This window comes from Juglans regia, chromosome 6, assembly GCF_001411555.2.
Source record: "Juglans regia cultivar Chandler chromosome 6, Walnut 2.0, whole genome shotgun sequence".
Taxonomy (NCBI): Eukaryota; Viridiplantae; Streptophyta; class Magnoliopsida; order Fagales; family Juglandaceae; genus Juglans; species Juglans regia.
This window is the reverse complement of record NC_049906.1, coordinates 13057743-13076151: the sequence shown is the minus strand read 5'-3', so window position 1 is coordinate 13076151 and position 18409 is coordinate 13057743. Positions and strand designations below refer to the sequence as shown.

Sequence of the window (18409 nt, the reverse complement as noted above, 5' to 3'; positions counted from 1 at the left end):
CTATTTTCTTTACTTTGCTTCTTTTATACCCATCAAAGTTGCTGATGCCTCTTCTACATTTGAATTAGTATGAGGCATAACATATAACTCAGTTGCTCATGCCTAATCATTTATGTCTATATATTGATTATAATCTAAAGTTATATGTTATTTACTTAAATACTCAATTGATTAAATTATACTATCTATTTTATAATGTATATAATAGTTAATAGACAGAATTTAATAGTTTCATATACTAGTATGTACAAACCATATAAGAAATATTGGTATATATTATTGTATAATGCCTACACTACTATACACATACTATGTCACTATTACAAAACTAATACACACATCTATATGAAAAATTATTTTCATCAGCCACTATTTACTATCTCACACCTCACACCTCACACTTTATAAAAAAAAACTGTCAAGTGTGAGATGTGATGATGAATAGTGACTGATATATAATATTTTTCTATATATATATTTATAAATTTATAGCGACTAATTACACATTTTAGTTGGATGGATTATATAGAATGCTTATAATTAAGAATGGTGTAGGGAAAATATTTTATTGGTTCATTAAACTTTTATAATCTATAATTCAACATGGGTATATATTCGTCATAAAGACCTCATTGAATTAATAATTTTTTGTAATTTTATATTTCTAATTATTTAATTTCATTGAAAAATAAATAATAAATTTCAAAGAACATGATAAAAACTTGAACATTTAAACGAATTTCATTATTTAATAATTTATAATTTTATCCAACTCATCTCATAGGACTAATGGAGTATAGTGCCCCCATTTTAGTGTAGTGCGCACTGCGCACCCTCGTATAAACCCCAACCACTAATTCACATTCCCTCGAAATTCTCAAACCACCGACTGCCGAATGTTACAAATCAAGGCAATCTTCTCATTGTTCTCAAACGCGGATTCGTGATTCCCACTCGTTATTGCGGCGCGTGAGAATATAGCTAATAATCCTTTCTACTAACGTAAGCTGATGAGTAACGTCCCCTTAACCTACACCCCCTGATTTTATCTTCCATTGCCCCTTAACCTATATTCCCCCTCTCCCGTCGCATTCCCTCTCACCTCGTTCCTTCAAAGCGCAATCCATAGCAAGGGTTTCTCTCTCTCTCTCTCTCTCTGCAACTCTCGTCAATCATCCATGGCCGACCGCACCGACTCCGATTCCCGCCACCACCTCTCCGTCACGCCTCCCCAGCAGATCTCCAAAGGTATTTCATCTCCTTTCGAATCGAAGGAGCAAACGCTTTGCCTTAGGATATTCTAGGTTTTCGTGTTCAGTTTCTTGTACTGAGTACCTCGACCTTGGTTGGTGGGAAAATTTTATGCATTTGAGCTTGGGTTTTGTGTGAATTTTTTTTCTCAGAGCTCTTGTTTATATCCGGTAATGCATTTCTCGGTATCGTTTTTCATTTGCGTAACGCCCCGTCTGGTACCTGGAACAAGGGCGGAAATAATTGTTATGGTTTGACAGTTCATGATAAATGCTTTAGCTAAAACATTCTTAGGTCTAATGGTTAAAAGCTATTTATTTGACACTTTGTTTGAAAAACCTCGTACTTTTGGTTATTTCTGCTTGCTCGCTGCACGGTCCCTTTCTTTTTGTAACTCGCGGGAGGTTGGCAACTCAGCGTCTGCACTGGAAAGATCAGCTTTTATTGCCTTTCTCTTCTTCGAGACATGAGGGTATTCTGTCAATCGTCTTTATTGATTATCAGTAAACGCATCATAACCATACTTAGCCAAGGGAGAAAATAATGTTCAATTTCACTGGTTTTTTTCTTTGTTACATTTGAACGATTGTGTGGATTGAAATCGTTTGGCCTTTAAACACTAAACATCAGTTTTTCTTCAAACTTGGTTAGATGTAGACGATGAGATTATTGCGTGGGAGCTGGTGCTGCAAGATATTAAAGGGACATAACCTGGTCCCCATAGGTCACCTTAAACTCTAAGGTTTGGACACTTGGAGTATTTTCAACTTCTGTGAATAGCGGTAAAATGATTTGAGTTAAGATGTTTTAGTGGGTTTTGGGAAATGAGAGAAAAAAAATTGAATACAAATATTATGAAGTTAAAGAATTGGTTGAATATATTTTTTTAATATAATTTTTATTTTGAAGTTTGTAAAAGTTGTATTGATTTTTGTGTTTTGTTTCGAAGTTTGTAAAAGTCATACTGATTTTTGTGTTTGGATAATGATTAGATGAAAAAATTGAAGATTTGAAATTGAAAAGTGTTTTGTGTTTGAGTGACATTTGAGAATGAAATTATGAGAAGTTTTGAGAATTTTAAAAATTTCACATCTCATTTCTGTGTCCAAACTCTGGGAAATATGGCTTGTTGAGTTCCTGATTGAACCACTGCAATCTTCCCTTATATTTATTGTTTGAATGAAATTTGTCAGTGCCTGGATGTTGTGAAGGAACCATTTTGCAGTGATGTACTTTGATGATTGTAACTTAAAGGAGGACCATCAAAATGGTATACAAATTGGTGATTGATTGAAGTAATTTACATTCACACAATCAGAAGCACTACAAGTTAGGCATTATGGTTGCATGGGATAACCATAGTATACTTAACCTTGAGGAGTTGTAACGTTACAAACTTGAGGCTGAATGCTGGAATCATGTGGCAAGATTTTTTAGTTGACTACAAGGAGGATAAAATTTTTTTATGATTTAAAATTTATTCATTCATGAAGGCGACCTCCCCCTCCCTCTGCCCATAAAAAGGCCCTTTTCCCACCCAGGAAGAAAACTTGTATTCAGAATCGCCTTATCCATTTCAATCAAATAAGGCGACTTATCTCATGCTACACTTCTTATTCATGCTTTACATTGTTTCAGCACAATAAAGATAATGCCTACCCTTGTTTTATATGAGAATGAGAGTGACCTTTCTATCGTTTCTGTTACAATTTTAGTTGTCGAGACAGATTTCCCATCTCTCAAAAGCTTCTGTTTAGCCAAATGAAATTGATGGATTACTGGAGTGTGATATATTTTGTGGTATCAGTTATACAACTTTATGTTCGAGACAAGCATGACGTTTCCAAATCCTGTCTGGGTTGACTTTCAAATTTTTTTCTTTTCGTTAAATTTAGTGTTATTATTGATGCTTCTGTTGAATTTATGCAGATGTTCTAGGGTCTGAAAATACTATTCCACTTTCACCACAGTGGCTTCTGCCAAAGTCAGGGGAGAGTAAGCCTGGAATAGGGGTTCTGGTGTGTTTTCATTACTTATAACTTAATATTTGTCTAGCACACCTGAGTCTGTTGTCTCTTCAGTTACAGGGATGTCTTTGTTTTCATAATTTATTGTTGCGTCAGCTGCTTTATTTTTCTTTCAGGAAAATCATTTCAGCCAGCATCCAGCTTATGGCAATCACTCAGATATTGTGAAGTCATCTGGAAATGGTGATGAGATCCATGAAATCCATAAGAAAAAGGATGTTTTCAGGACTTCCCTGCTTGATATGGAAGCTGGTCGTCGTGACCGCTGGCGTGATGAAGAAAGGGACACTAATTCCTCCATGCGCAAAGATCGTTGGAGGGATGGAGACAAAGACCTTGGTGACAATCGCAGGACAGACCGTTGGGTAGAAAATTCATCCTCTAGACACCTTGGAGAAGTGCGTCGTGTTTCGTCTGAGCGGTGGTCTGACTCAAGTAACAGGGACACTAATTATGAACAACGGCGTGAGAGCAAATGGAACACGCGCTGGGGGCCAGATGATAAGGAAACTGAAGGCGTCCGCGAGAAGTGGACTGACTCTGGCAGAGATGGTGATGTGCATCTTGATAAGGGGTTGTCTCATGTTGCCAATCAAGGAAAGGATGAGAGGGAGGGGGATCATTATCGGCCATGGAGACCTAGCTCCCTGCAAAGCCGAGGACGGGGAGAGCCTCATCACCAAACTGTAATGTCAGGCAAACAAGTTTCGACATTTTCTTATGGCCGTGGGCGTGGGGAAACAACACCTCCAACCTTTTCTCTAGGACGTGGACGGGTAAGCTATCGTGGTGGCTCTTTGAGCATGCATTCTCTAGGAAGTGGGGGAGATAGGGTTGAGAGTGGCCATGGGGAGCCTTACCATTTAAGATATAGTAGGACAAAGTTGCTTGATGTATACCGATTGACTGATACGAGTTCTTGTGAAAAATTGGTTGATGGGTTTTTGCAAGTTCCTTCTCTTACACAAGATCAATCATTAGAGCCCTTGGCACTATGGGCTCCAACTTCCGAAGAAACGGTAATTTTCTTTAATGAATAATTGAGTGCCATGGGCATTTTCAGCATTTTTTTATGAGTGCGTATTTTCAGCATTTGATTTCATTTTTGTCTACTTGAGTAGGCTGTTATGAAGGGAATTGACAAAGGGGATATAGTAAGTAGTGGTGCACCACAGATATCTAAAGACGGAAGGATCTCAACAGATGTTACACAGTCGAGGCGAACCAAGCCTGGTAGTTCTTATTACCTATATGTCTTAACATTTAACATATTAACTGACACACTTATGTGTATGGATTAACCTCATTTGAAATTCTATTGTCTGAGCAGGCTCTAAGGAAAATTTTCCGAATGCTTTGGATGATTATAAGGAGGAAAGTGCTGCTGACAATTCAAGAGGTGGTTCTGAGAATATTTCAGAAGGCCCTTCCTATGAGAGGCAAACACTCTATCACGTGTCCAACTCGAAAACGGAAATTTTGAGGGATCATAAGTCATTCTCAGATAACAAGTTTAGAGCTGAAGGTATTCATCCTAACAAGATAACAAGTTTTTGTTAGTGATTATGCCAAAATAGAAGAAAAAGAAAAGCCACTCTTCCACCTGGTCTGATTTCATGATTCAAGATAGCCTTAATGCAGGATCTGCATGACTAGAATTTTATTTAATCATATAATCTTAGTTGCCAAATGTGTCTCTAAGTCGAGTTGTTCATTCTCCTGGAAAATAATTGTAGGATAAAAATAATGTTTATTTATTTATTTTTTATTATAGATTCAGGTGATTTGGTTTTGTTTTGTTTTGTTTTGAACATTAAAGTGTTACTTCGCATTTTCTATCTGCAGCTTCCAGAGAGTACGATTCTTATAGCAAGACTGAAGACGTGCCCATTAATAGGGAATCAAGTCTCCCAGGAAATCCGTCCATTCCTGCCACCGCATGGCAATTCCCTTCCCAGGGAGAACGTTCACATAACGTGTTGCATGATGGAAGGTCAAGGTCCTCGGAACTGGGCTGGTCAGATCCACCGAAGGAACTAAATAATGAGTGGGAAAGTAAATTGGCTAACCCATCAGAAACCAAAGACAAGACTAAGTGGCAAACCATTGAGGATCCCATTCTTCAGAGGCAACCATCTGGAGTTATGGAGATGGAACAGGAAACCAGGAAAGCTCCACAGCCTTCTCCAGAGGACTTAACGATTTTCTATAAAGATCCACAAGGAAGAATTCAAGGCCCTTTTATTGGGAGTGACATTATTTCATGGTTTGAGGCTGGGTATTTTGGCTTAGATTTGCCAGTCTGCCCAAGTCCAAATGACATGCCTTGGTTGCCACTTGGTGATGTTATGCCCCATTTACGAGCTAAAGCTGGGCCTCCACCTGGATTTAATTTACCAAAACAGAATGAATTTGCAGATGCATCTGGCCGGCCTAATTTCGGTGGGTTTGGGAAGCTTCAAACTGGCTTAACCGAGCTTGATGTTCTAAGGAGCGAACCCAGGCAGAGACATGGTTCAATGACAGAAGCCGAGAATAGATTTTTGGAGTCACTGATGTCTGGTAGTAATATGAGCAGTTCAACACTGGAGAAGCTTGCTTCTTCTGAAGGTCAATTCTGTTTCTTTGTTTTCTTTTTAAATATATTTTGGGTTGAAATTGTGCGGCCTATTGCACATTATCCAAATGATATTTTCCTTTTTTATTGTATTAATTATAACCAGACAGTAGCTTAATTTGGCTTTGATGATTGCTTATAAAAAAAAAGAACTTGCGTTGATGATTATGATTAATTGGTAGGTATGCAAGGATATATTGGAAGTAATTCTAGTGTGATGCCCCCGTCAGGAGTAGATAGTGGAAACAACCTTTACCTACTGGCAAAGAGAATGGCCCTTGAACGGCAGAGGTCCTTATCCAATCCTTATCCATATTGGCCTGGAAGAGATGCTGCATCGTTGGTTTCAAAGTCTGATATTGTACCAGATTCCACAGCGCCACAGTCAAAGCTTCTATCTTCAATAAATGACAATCCTTGTCAACCTCTTCATTCTCAAAATGCTGACTTCTTGTCCCTCCAAGGAATATCTGACAGGCCAACCTCTGGTGTAAATAATGGTCTTCCTGGTTGGTCAAACTTTCAAATCCAAAGTGGAACAGATCCACTTCAGAACAAGATTGATTTCCATCATGATCCGAATTTCCCTTCCCAAGCCCCATTTGGGATCCAACAACAGTGGCTGCAATCACAAAACCAACCGCCTTTGACAAATCCTGTTGCTCAAGCTATAGATAATCCATCTAGCATTTTTACACCTGAAAAGTTAATGTCATCTGGCTTAGCACAAGATCCACAATTATTAGATATGCTACAACAACAGTATTTGTTGCAGTTACATTCGCAGGCAGTTCAAACACAGCAGATGTCAATGTTTGATAAACTCTTGTTGCTTAAGCAGCAACAGAAACAGGAGGAGCAGCAACAGTTATTAAGGCAACAACAGCTGCTTTCTCAAAGGCTGTCAGAGCATCAACCTCTCCAACGATTTGGTGATCCATCTTTTGGACAGATACAGGCAGCTGCAATACCGTCAGGGAATGCATCTATAGATCCTCCTCGGCTGCAGCCCTCACAAGAGCTGTTTCAGATTGGTTCACAGGTTCCAATTCCCATTATGCAAGATCAGCATAATACAAACTTTGTGAAATTGCCCCCACAAGTTAACCAGGATGTCAATTATAGTGTTTGTTCTGAAGCCTCTTTGTTGCATCTGCCTCATCAATTATTTGGGAACATCGGCCATCAAGAAACTTGGGGTGCTACCATTCCACAAGAAACTGGTGATACCCACCAGAAAGAATCATCCCTGACACCATCTTTTGCTGAAAACTCCCATTTCGAGATGATGAACAGAGCTGTGGAGCCGCCTCAGCATTTGCGGCAACCTGTCTCTGATTCTGAATTTCATGCTCCTAGAGATGTGGAGCAGACATCAGACAACAGTTTGAGGGCTGATAGAACTGTTGTGGTTGCGAGTGCTGAAAGTACTTCAGAATTTATGTCCATTCCTGTTGATTTGTTATCAGCAGGAACATGTAACAGTAAAGTGCCTGTGCCTGAGCATTCCAGTGATGTAAAGGCTCAACCTTGTGTTTTGCTCGAAGAACAGCAAGTTGAAAGCAAAAGGGGCACCATTGAGCCCTCCATGGTGACAGAAGTTAAGAACGTTGAAGTACATGAACAAAGGAAAGCTTCTGAGAAGAAGCCTAAGAAGCAAAAATCTTCTAAATCACACACCTCTTCTGACCAGGCAAAAGAAGTACCTAAGGATTCATCTTTGCTGCAATTAAAGAAATCTGTAATTGAAAAGCAGAGCATTGAGACAGATGTCGGTTATGGAGATGCACCATATGGAACCTCTTCACAGAAGACAAGAGATAACAGAGGCCATAAATCTGGAATTACTGCTACGGAACATGTGGAGTCCCAACAGGTTCAAAGCTTTGTATCTGCAATAGCTTCAGCAGATGACATTGAAACTGTTGAAGTCAAGAGTGACTTGGGAGTACTTGAGTCAGTCTCAGTGCAGAATAGCCAAACACATACCGGACAACGAGCTTGGAAACCTGCTCCTGGTTTGAAGCCCAAGTCATTGTTGGAAATTCAACAGGAAGAACAAAGGAAGTCACAGACAGGAATGGTGGTATCTGAGATCACCAGCTCTGTCAACTCCATGAGTTTGTCAACTCCTTGGGCGGGAGTTGTGGCCAATCCTGACTCAAAAATATCTACTAGGGAAACTCACAGAGATGCAGGAAATACTGAGTTAAGTCTAGGGAAACCTGTAGCTTCTGTGATTCCAAAGAGCGAGAAGAGCCATTTACATGACCTATTAGCAGAAGAAGTTTTGGAGAAGTCTAATGAACAAGATGGTGATGTCCCCGACAGTATATCTATTATGGCAAACCCACAAGTTATGACCACCCATTCAGAATCTATAGATGACGATAACTTTATTGAGGCTAAAGACACAAAAAAGAGTCGAAAAAAATCAGCAAAAGCCAAGGGTGCTGGAGCTAAGGTCTTGATATCCCTTACTTCTGCTGAGGCTTCTATTGGTTTGAGTCCCATTGAGAAAGGGAAAAGCTCTCGTCCTATACAGCAAGAGAAGGAAGTGTTGCCTGCAATCCCTTCTGGGCCTTCTCTTGGAGACTTTGTTCTTTGGAAGGGAGAGTCAGCTAACTCTTCCCCTTCTCCAGCATGGTCTACTGAATCAGGGAAGCTTCCGAAACCTACATCTTTACGGGACATATTAAAGGAGCAGGAGAAAAAGGTATCTGCCCACAATCCAAACCAGATTTCAACTCCTCCGAAACCCCAGCCAACTCAGGCTACCCGAACCAGTGGGCCTTCGTGGTCACTTTCTGCATCTTCTCCTGCCAAGGCTTCATCTCCAATCCAGGTCAATTCTCACCCGTCAAAATATAAAGGAGATGATGACCTATTCTGGGGCCCAATTGATCAATCAAAGCAAGAAACTAAGCAGTATGTCTTTTGTCTCTCTATCTTCAGTTTAGTTTTTGGTTGTCTTTTGTTTGCTGCTTTTGTTGGAAAATTAGGCCTTTTTATTAATGGACGGCATCATGAATATGCTGGTATTCTTCATCAATAACTTTTATTTTTCCATCGTAATAATCTTTGAGACTTCATTGTGAGTTCTAGCATCTATTTAACAGTTGCGCTTGTAAATTTTTATAGAGATGCGTAGTAAGAGCCTTGGAATTGGTGGTATGCTCCCTCCAGGTCTAAGGTTCGAACCTTTGGGTGCAAACAATTCCCAAGGGCCATCAGGCTGGGGGAACTGCCCCTTGAATTACCCGAGGGCTTGTGCACCCCGAGATTAAACGAGTCTTTGTTCCAAACACTAGGTTCCAATCATTTTTCTGATAGAGATGCGTGGTTTCACACCCCAAAAATGATATTTTGTATCCCCAATCTTGTTCAATTATTGCTTCAATTAATTGCTTTATTATCATAGAGACTCTTAGTGGGTACGCGGTGGTTTTGTGACGATATTCCTTGGAGTCTATACAATATTAGAGTCTCTCACATAAATAGTCTATGATAGTATAGGTAGTGGATGAGCTCCCACATTGTTTGGGAGAGATAAGTTCTTGCTATTTTCAATGATTCTAAGGGAATCCAATTGAACCATTGACTAGTCTTTTCTTGGTATGAGTTCAGATGAGGCTTGGGCCATCTGTGGGCCATTACAAATGGTATCAAAGCCAATCCCATCCAAAAGTGTGAGACTTGAGCTATGCTATGATGGAATGGTCTGACGAGTATGCTAGGAATTTAAGGGGGGGAGTCTACACGGTGGATGGGATCCCGCATTGCTTGGGAGGGAGGGGTTCTTACTCTTTATAATAATTCCAATGGGCTCCAATTGTAGTATTGACTAATTTTAATTTTTTTTTTAAGTATGGGCGTAGATGTGGCTTGGACCTTTCTTGGGGCATTACACAACCTTTTTCTGAACCATTTTCTAATGGTGTGGAAACTCTGTTTCAATATTCTGTCAGAAGGCCATGCTCAAGTGGTAAGAGCCATGATTTTGAGGGTATGCTCTCCCTAGATCAAAGGTTTGAGAACCCTTGGGTGCAAACAATTCTAGGGGTCACGTCCCATTGGTGAAAAGCCGATGATTTACCTAATTGTGTGATGTGGGCGCATCATATGGATTTGGCCTTTGGGAGATATTTCCGTAGAATGAAGTTCCTCATAAAATAGAGTATTCACTTACAATTTGTTATTGATTCATATTTCCAAGGATCAGGCTTGGGAAGAGATAGGACACTTAGCAAGACTGGCGGGATATAGTCTTGATATAGTAGGATAAGAGCCCAAAATACTTCTTTGTATCTATTTAGTGCTTCTGGCACATCAACATGTAACTAAGTGACCTCAATGCACCGACTTGTATCTGTCTGTGCCTGTTGCTCAGATGCTATGAATGAATGCCTTTCTTTTAGGATGGAACTTACTGTCCTCCCTTGTTCTTTTACTTTTTAGTCTCGAACATTTTTCTTTTCTGGAACAGCTTGGCCGGAGTTGGTGAATTAAACACTGTTTTTGCAATTATAGGTATCTATCCATTCTAGTGCTGAGAGGTGAAATGGTCAGAGAAATTTCTGTTGTCATTGTCATTTAGAAGATAATCAACATGTGAAGCCATCCAATGTTGGACTAGATCTTTGCATGCTTTTTTTTTTTTTTATTGGCACCGGGTGTCCAGAAGTAGCATCCCTACTAATTCCGGGGGTGCACAGGGTGCACAGGCCCTCGACAAGGAGTTTCCCGCAAGTGCACCTTAGGTAATTCAAGGGGAATCCCCCAGTCCAATGGCCTATAGAGATTGTTTGCATCCAAGGGGATTTGAACTTTAGACCTGGGGGAGCATACCTCCAAGCTTAAAGCCTTTACCACTTGAGCTAACCCCTAGGGGTTTCGCATGCAATTTTTTTTTTTTGATACGTAAAAGATAAATTATATTAATAAGAATGAAAAAGGCCTAGGCCATGTACACAGGAAGTATACCACATAACACCTAAATACATTCTAAGAGCGATGAACTAAAGACAAGAAGTCATGAATATTATCCCCAACTAACACAATAGCAGAAAACCAAAGCAATAAGGTATTTAGAAAGAAATTCTTCACATGATACACAACGGGATCATCTTCCATACTTGCTGCCACTTGACAACAGCCCTGCAATTTTCTCTAACAGCCCATCAAATCCACCACTCTCATAGGCATTACCCAAGCGACACCAACCCTCCGAAAGATCTCATCCCACAACACCCTTGTTACGTTACAATGTAGTAATAAATGATCCACCGATTCTCCATTCTTTTTGCACATGAAGCACCAATCCATCACAACACATCCTCTCTTCCTCAAATTGTCTGTGGTCAAGATCTTCCCAAGGGCAGCGTTCCAAACAAAAAAAACAACTTTGGAAGGCACACGAGATCTCCAAATGTTCTTCCAAGGGATTGAAGTATGGTCCTGTGTTATCACAAGGTTATAATACACCTTAACAGTACATAACTTATGATCCTTAGACCTCCACTTCAAGCTATCATGTTGTGCCCTCGTAGTCCCCGAGGAATGTAATAGGCAATTATTAGAAATATATATAGAGATTGGTGGCAGTTTGGTTAAAATCATTAATCCGTCCAGCATTTTGAAGGACCCCACTGCATTTAACGTGCATCTATGCTGCACTTTGGCTCAAGTTTGCATTTCACAACTTTTACAATTATTTCCATTTATTGAATAAAAACTTGTCTTTCATGTGATCAATATACTTGTCATTTGTCTTTCGCATTATCAATGTACTTGTCTGTACATATATGTTGATAATGTAATTGTACTAGTCTGGTGAGATCTAGTTGTAATCCTTGAAAATTGGAAGTTTGTAATTGTGATGGTTGAAGAGTTCTAACCTACAGACGAGTACATACAATGATAATGTGAAAGATTGTAGTAATTATAAATAATTATCACTGTACTAGTTTGATGAGATCTGATTGTGATGGTTGAAAAGTGAGAGTTTGTTGTTTTTTTGTAAGCAGGGTGGATTTCCAATTCCCTCACCTTGCAAGCCAGGGCACTAGGGTAATGAAAAGCACTCCCGTCAAAGGAACTTCATCTGGATCATTTGGCCGACAAAAATCAGTAGGTGGCAAATCTGCTGAGCGATCTCTTTCATCTTCACCTGCCTCTGCCCTGAAAGGGAAAAGAGATTTCATGACCAATCATTCAGGTAAGCCTCTGCAGGATTTGTTATATTTCTAGTGTATACTTTCCTTCCCCCCCCTCCTCTTATGCCTTCTTTCACCTTGCAGAGGCCACAGACTTCAGAGATTGGTGCCAGAGTGAGTGTCTCAGGCTTATTGGGACCAAAGGTAAAGTTGATTTCACCTGGATTTGCCAGACATTTTATTTGAAAATATTTTAAATTCATAAAGTATTGAGTATCGAAGGCTACATGGAAATTTTCTTTCACATTTTCTGCTAGCCAGGAAGTAAAATAAATAATAACTAATAAATAATAAATAATAATAATACTAATAATAATAACAATAGAAATGAAAGATTCACTGGGCATGGTTTTTCTGATCAAAACTTCCAGTGCCCTATTTGTTGCTGGAAATAGGATTAGCCTAGGCTTGTTCATCTTGCATGTATCAATTATTCAGAAGACGTGCTGGTTCAGTAATCTTAAAATTTGCTAGTATTTGAGGTCTGAAGTAAATTGAACTTTGGGTTTTTAGCTAATGCAATGCGATTGTTCTTTCAACTTTGCTAGATATGAGTTTCCTCGAATTTTGCTCGAAGCAGTCCAGATCAGAGGCTGAGATGTTTTTGATAGAGAACCTTGGATCGTATGATCCCGATCACAAGTTCATTGACAAATTCCTCAACTACAAGGAGTTGTTACCAGCTGATGTCCTTGAAATTGCATTTCAAAGTCGGAACGACAAGGTCACTGGATTTGGTGCTGTAGATGTGAATTCTGGCAATGCAGGTGCTGGGGACATTGATCGAGATACTGCAGTGGGACCTGATGGGTCCTCAAAAGGGGCAGGAAAGAAGGGGAAGAAAGGAAAGAAGGTTAGCCCTTCGGTTTTGGGATTTAATGTTGTTAGTAACCGGATCATGATGGGTGAGATTCAGACCCTTGAAGATTAGGAGAGGTTGTAGAACTAGAGCCAGTTTGTAAATACATCTTGGCTTTTTCGTTTAGTGTTTGTAAATGGTTCGCTTTAGGACTTTTGTTTCAATTTCCCCTCTATAGAGCCTAGCTTAGCTCTGCAGCAGCAGCAGTTGTTCTCTAATATTATCTGGCTCAAGCGTTTTTGTCACAGCCTGAGTGAGGTGTAATCTCATTATGTCAAGGTAACCTTGATTTTCTGTTCATTTGCTTTTTCCCTACAGTTCTTGGCCCGCCCTTGTTTTTGTGGTTCAGGTTAAAAAAAAAATGCTTTCTTTTTTATTTTTGACTTTTTTATTTTTGACTTGAAATTTGGAGAAGTAATGTATGATGTAAAGTATAAACGACATGAATATATTAGCATCTCTGGCTTACTTCTTTGCTTGCACGTCATTGCTTTCAACCATTTTACTCCACGTTAATCTCTTTCCTTTCTCCAGTTCTCCAAAAGATGAATTGAGGCCTGTGGCACTTTCTCACATATGATCGATCATTTAGGTTTTTCAACTTCTGGCTGACCATCCATCTTTTTTGGAAGACGTCAACCAACTATGGCAGGTATCCTATGTTCTAGCTGTTCATTAGACTGAAAAGCAATTTTCTTTGGATCATGTACTTTTGCAAACAGGAGTCTGAAGCAGTCAACGAGGTTGCCATACTATGTAGAGATGAGAGAGGTTTCTTGAAACCGAAGTCTTGTCCAATGACTACTGCTTGGGAATCCTAAATTCTTTTTTCAAACATAAGGAGGTTTTACAGCAGGACCATCTCAAATTATAAATAATGCTTAACCTCATGTGACAATTTCATATGTGGCAATTCTGTCAAGATCTCTTCTTTAGTTGAGGGAAGAATTTGCACGAATCGGATTTTTTGAGGAACATATCGAGAGAGAATTGGATTTGGTTAGACAATATGTGGTTGGTAAATAAGGATTGGTTTTTTAGCAAAGTACGTAATGTATTAGGGCTGTTCATCTGGGTTCCGACCCAGAAATCTGGGTATACCAGGACCAGAACCCGGATTTTAAATCCGGGCTAGAACTTGAACCAGATTAGTCTGGATCAGACATGGTCTGGAATTTGGATGAATCCGGATTTTAAACCTGGAACTCGGATTTAAGTCGGGTTTAACCCCTTTTTTTTTTTTTTAACAGACAACTTTAAGACCATTTACGCTCTAATCTATGTTCTCCTAGTTTTGCTAACTTCAAGCCAACAATTCATGAAGATTGCTGAGATCAAAGAAAGACTGGGGCATTTTTTTTTGTGCTCAATCTTTGGGGGATTTTTGAGAAAATGGTTTCCAGGATTTTGTTTGTGTAAAGCAGATAATAGTCATTTCTGTTTGAGCTTTCTCCTTTTTCAATCCATGGAGATGTGCTAGAATGTTCTTGGAGTACATTTTTCTTTAAAATCCATGATTATCTATAAAATAAAGCAAACAAAGCAAAGTTATACCTTGCAAGAATGGAGGAACGTGAGAGAGACAACCATTTGAGGTTGGGAATAAACCATCAACAGAATGAATGAAATCGAAGCTAGGCCAGCTGACCATATGGACTTGACCTAGGCAAAACACAATGAAGAACCTAAAGGGAAAAGTAACAATCGCCGATTGGTGAAGAACCAAGTAACGAGAAAAAATCCATGCACCTGGGCTTGATTTGGGATGAAGATACAAAAAAAACCAGTGGACAAAAGATTGTTGTGTGCAATGTTGTTGTGCCTGAGTGAGACGAGAGAGAGAGACTTGAGAGTTGCGGCGCATGGGAGATACTTGATGTGACGAAGTCCAGAGGAGAAACCTAGAAAGGGTTTTTGTTTAACGCTAACATTGGGCGTCGTGGACTCGTTCGATAGTCTGTAATTTTTTTTTTAAAAAAAACCCAGGTTTCGAGTTTCAAATTCAGGTACTAGGTTTTAAATCCGATACCCGGCCCGGGCGAACCCGGGTTTAGTCATGCGGGTACCGGCCCGTATGAACATACCTGGGTTTAGTCTTTCGAAATACCCGATAAAGGCTCTCTGTAATGTGCCATTCGTGGTGATTTATGTGTACTCTTCAAAGGGAAGAGAGGTCTTTGCCAAGGCAATCTACTCTCTCCTTATGTTTTTGTGTTGGCAATAGAATTTTTTTTTTTTTTTTTTTTTTTTCCAGCTTAATAGCACATATGACAGGAGACAAGCGGTTCAAATTTTATTTGTGCTATAAAAAATTGAGTACTTCTCATTTGTAATTGGCTGAGGATCTTCTTCTCCTTTTCTAATGAGACTTGTCATCTATCATGATTATCCATGTAAGTGCACAAGTCAATTCTCTACTATGTATGGATTAGCCCCCAACCCCAATAAGAGCAATGTTTTCACGTGGGGTTAGTGGTGGGACCAGACATCATATTCTACATCTCCTGAGGTTTGGAAAAGTTCCTTTTGTATGATAAGTTGCAAAATTACTCGCCTCTTTGCTTGCTTGGGCAAATGTTATTAGTAGGTTTTACATGCATGCCAAATGTAAGGTTGTGTTTGGAAACGCAACTGTTCTTTAATTTTATTAGACTATTTCAGCTCTTTATTATTTATAAATTATTTTACTACTATTTACAGATAATCTGAGATACTCTTAACATCTAATTAGTATGAATAATGAGTACACATTGAGAAGTCAAAATTAATTAATTTTGATAGTATTATTGGGTGGCAATGATTGCCATTTTGGTGAAGCTTTTGCAATTGTCTTATCTTCATTCATGGAGGTGCTATATGCTTACTTTCTTGATGCGTGCTAATAGATTCAAAGCACCTATAGGAATTTGGGAACAAATCCATCGAATTCCTTGCATCAATATCTTTAACCGCATGCATCAAATTGAAAGAGTGATTGACTTTGCTGGCAACCACTCTTAGTTAATTAAAACAAAAATCATAAACACATAGAATTCTGTGTGCATAAACAAACATACCCAATTATTGAAGCCGTTTTTTTCTCTGGAGGAGTTTTTTTTTTCTTTTTTTAACAAAGACCCAGCCATCCCAACTTCTAGGGAGGTTTTCCCTCCCTCCGGCCAACGCCAGAAATGTGCATCAGCCTTTTTTTTTTGTGTGTGTGTCCAGATTTTCCTTAGTTTTCCGTCTCTAACACCAAGATGCGCTGATTTGCTGCTTACTGGCCTCCTACAACCACCATGCGCCCCATCACCAGAGTTTCCAGCTGCTGATCTATCGGACGGTAGAAGAAAACTTATCAAACGAGCGGTGTATGCGTCTCACGCGCGGCCATACTGAACATGAGCCTCACACGCCGCCATGCCACGAGGAGTCTGTTGTTGCCACGCGCGGCACCATTAGGGTCAGGGGCTTCGGATCTCTTAAATCCGACTTTTACCTTCTTTCAAGAGTGGTGCATGTGCTACACACACCTCCATCGTCAGTGACGGTCCTATGCCGGCGTATCAACCCATCTTCCGGTTGCTACTTCCCTATATTCTCACTTTTCCTAACTAAGAATCAAGATAAATTGGTCATGAAAGTCTCATTCAACCAGTCCAGACTAGCAAAATGTAGCACACAACAATCCATACGACTTTTAGTCGTAGTTATATGTTTATCAGACTATGCAAAAATCACTTCAAGCGGCTTACCCTTAGGGGGAAATGGGTGAGAGCCAAATTTTTTCCTCCAGATCTCTCTTTTTTCTTTATCGTGTTGCATTTGCTTGTTTTGAGATGATTGTTGGGACTCCCACGATCCCACCCCATTTAATCTAGTATCTTGTAATCACTTAGTTTATCTATGAAATGCTTGTTTAAGAGCACTCCCAATAGATTTTTCATCCTATCCTTTAAAATACATCACCAAAACTCAATTTTCCTATTTTATATACTGATTTTTACAATATACCATACATCAGCTTATCTATTTTTTCTTTATATCATTTAAATATTATACTTTTTAATATATTTTATTCATTTCAAATAAAGTAGAAAGTAGATAAAGAAATGAATAAAGAGTAAAAAGTAAAGAGAGAAATAAATTAAATATTTATACAAGTGTAAATAGTATTTCATAGATATAGAGATGATACTATAGCAAACTGGATATTAGTTATAAAATACATAATCCATTGGATGAACTATATTAAACTATTTCTCTCAAATTTTACAAAAACATAGATTTTACATAACCCATTGTGAATGCTCGAATAGTTAAAAAAGAAAAAATCTCAAGAACAGTGAAATCACTGTTCTTATGAAACACAAACTAAAAGAAGTGGAAAGAAACACCAACTAAAAGTCAAATAATAATTATGCTCTTGCAAAATAAATTCAAATACGGGTTATTCCATATAAAAGTACTGAAATCCGGACCCAAAAAAAATATTTAGAGAGAAATTATAATACAAATTCTTTTAGAATATTTTTGACAAACCAATAATAGGAAAATGGCAATGCCCTTATGCTTAATATTTATTTTTCTAGTTCTTTTGTGGGTAGAAGACTTTTAGTCCTATTTGGATAGTTAGTTGATCTCATCTCATCTTAATATTTAAACACTATTCAAATACAAATACTTCTCAATTTCTCTCATACTTTTTCATCTAACAATTATTAATTATTATAAATTTTCTAAACTTTTATATAAAATACAAAAAATAATTCAACTTTTTCAATTTCTAAAATAAAAATAATATTATAATATTTTTATTCAAAATTTTCTCTCATTTTTCAAAATCCAATAAAAATCTTGATTATTTTACTACTATTCACAAATTTCTCATCTGACCATTCAAACGAGATCTTAACAAGCAAAACAATATGATTTTAGTATATGTAATTTAACCATTAGTTTTGGTGGGAGATTGTTAATTTCAATTAAATATTGTTTGAAAACAAGTTTAAAAAAAAAAAAAAATTCTTAGTTGAAAAGATGGAAGGTATGAGAGAGATGCTTATTTGCACCATCTTACAAAACCAACGAGTCATTTTCTTTCATATCCATCTCGGGATCAAAATCTCCTGTACCGATTATAAGTACTAGAGAATTGCTGAAGCCACAAGCGTCATTTCACATGTTTACACAAAGGAGCAATAAAAAAAAAAGAATAAATATAGATATTAGTCATTATTGAGAACATCCATTTTGCACACATAATGTGGTATCATCTAGATCACACATCTCTCCAAATGAGTGTTAGAAATAATCAACTAGAAGCAACTACGCAGTGAGTGCAAAGTGTGCACTGCTATAGTGACTTTTCTCTAACATTACTCTAAAAAAAACTTACCTTCTTCGTGTAGAACCCGTGAAAACCTGCCTTATTTTTATCATTTTTCAAGTACTTTTCCTA

At 38.4% G+C, this 18409-nt stretch overlaps 1 protein-coding gene across 3 annotated transcripts; it reads left to right on the top strand.

Annotated features, from left to right (window-relative positions):
• Positions 1 to 1069: 1069 nt before the first annotated feature.
• Positions 1070 to 14070, top strand: LOC108995553 (protein ESSENTIAL FOR POTEXVIRUS ACCUMULATION 1-like). 3 transcript variants are annotated; one of them, XR_001996883.2, is made up of 11 exons: positions 1070 to 1248; positions 3181 to 3269; positions 3395 to 4297; positions 4400 to 4511; positions 4609 to 4803; positions 5124 to 5888; positions 6078 to 8823; positions 11922 to 12112; positions 12195 to 12254; positions 12659 to 13248; positions 13562 to 14070. XR_001996883.2 is itself a non-coding variant. In XM_018971132.2 (10 exons), exons 1-10 carry the CDS (start codon positions 1179 to 1181, stop codon positions 13039 to 13041), a joined length of 5514 nt encoding a protein of 1837 aa, XP_018826677.1. In that variant the 5' UTR covers positions 1070 to 1178; the 3' UTR covers positions 13042 to 13451. The 3 variants fall into 3 exon arrangements, 1 of the variants encoding a protein (XP_018826677.1); XR_001996882.2 differs by having other exon boundaries at positions 13504 to 14070; XM_018971132.2 differs by lacking the exon at positions 13562 to 14070 and having other exon boundaries at positions 12659 to 13451.
• The last annotated feature ends 4339 nt before the right edge of the window (positions 14071 to 18409 follow it).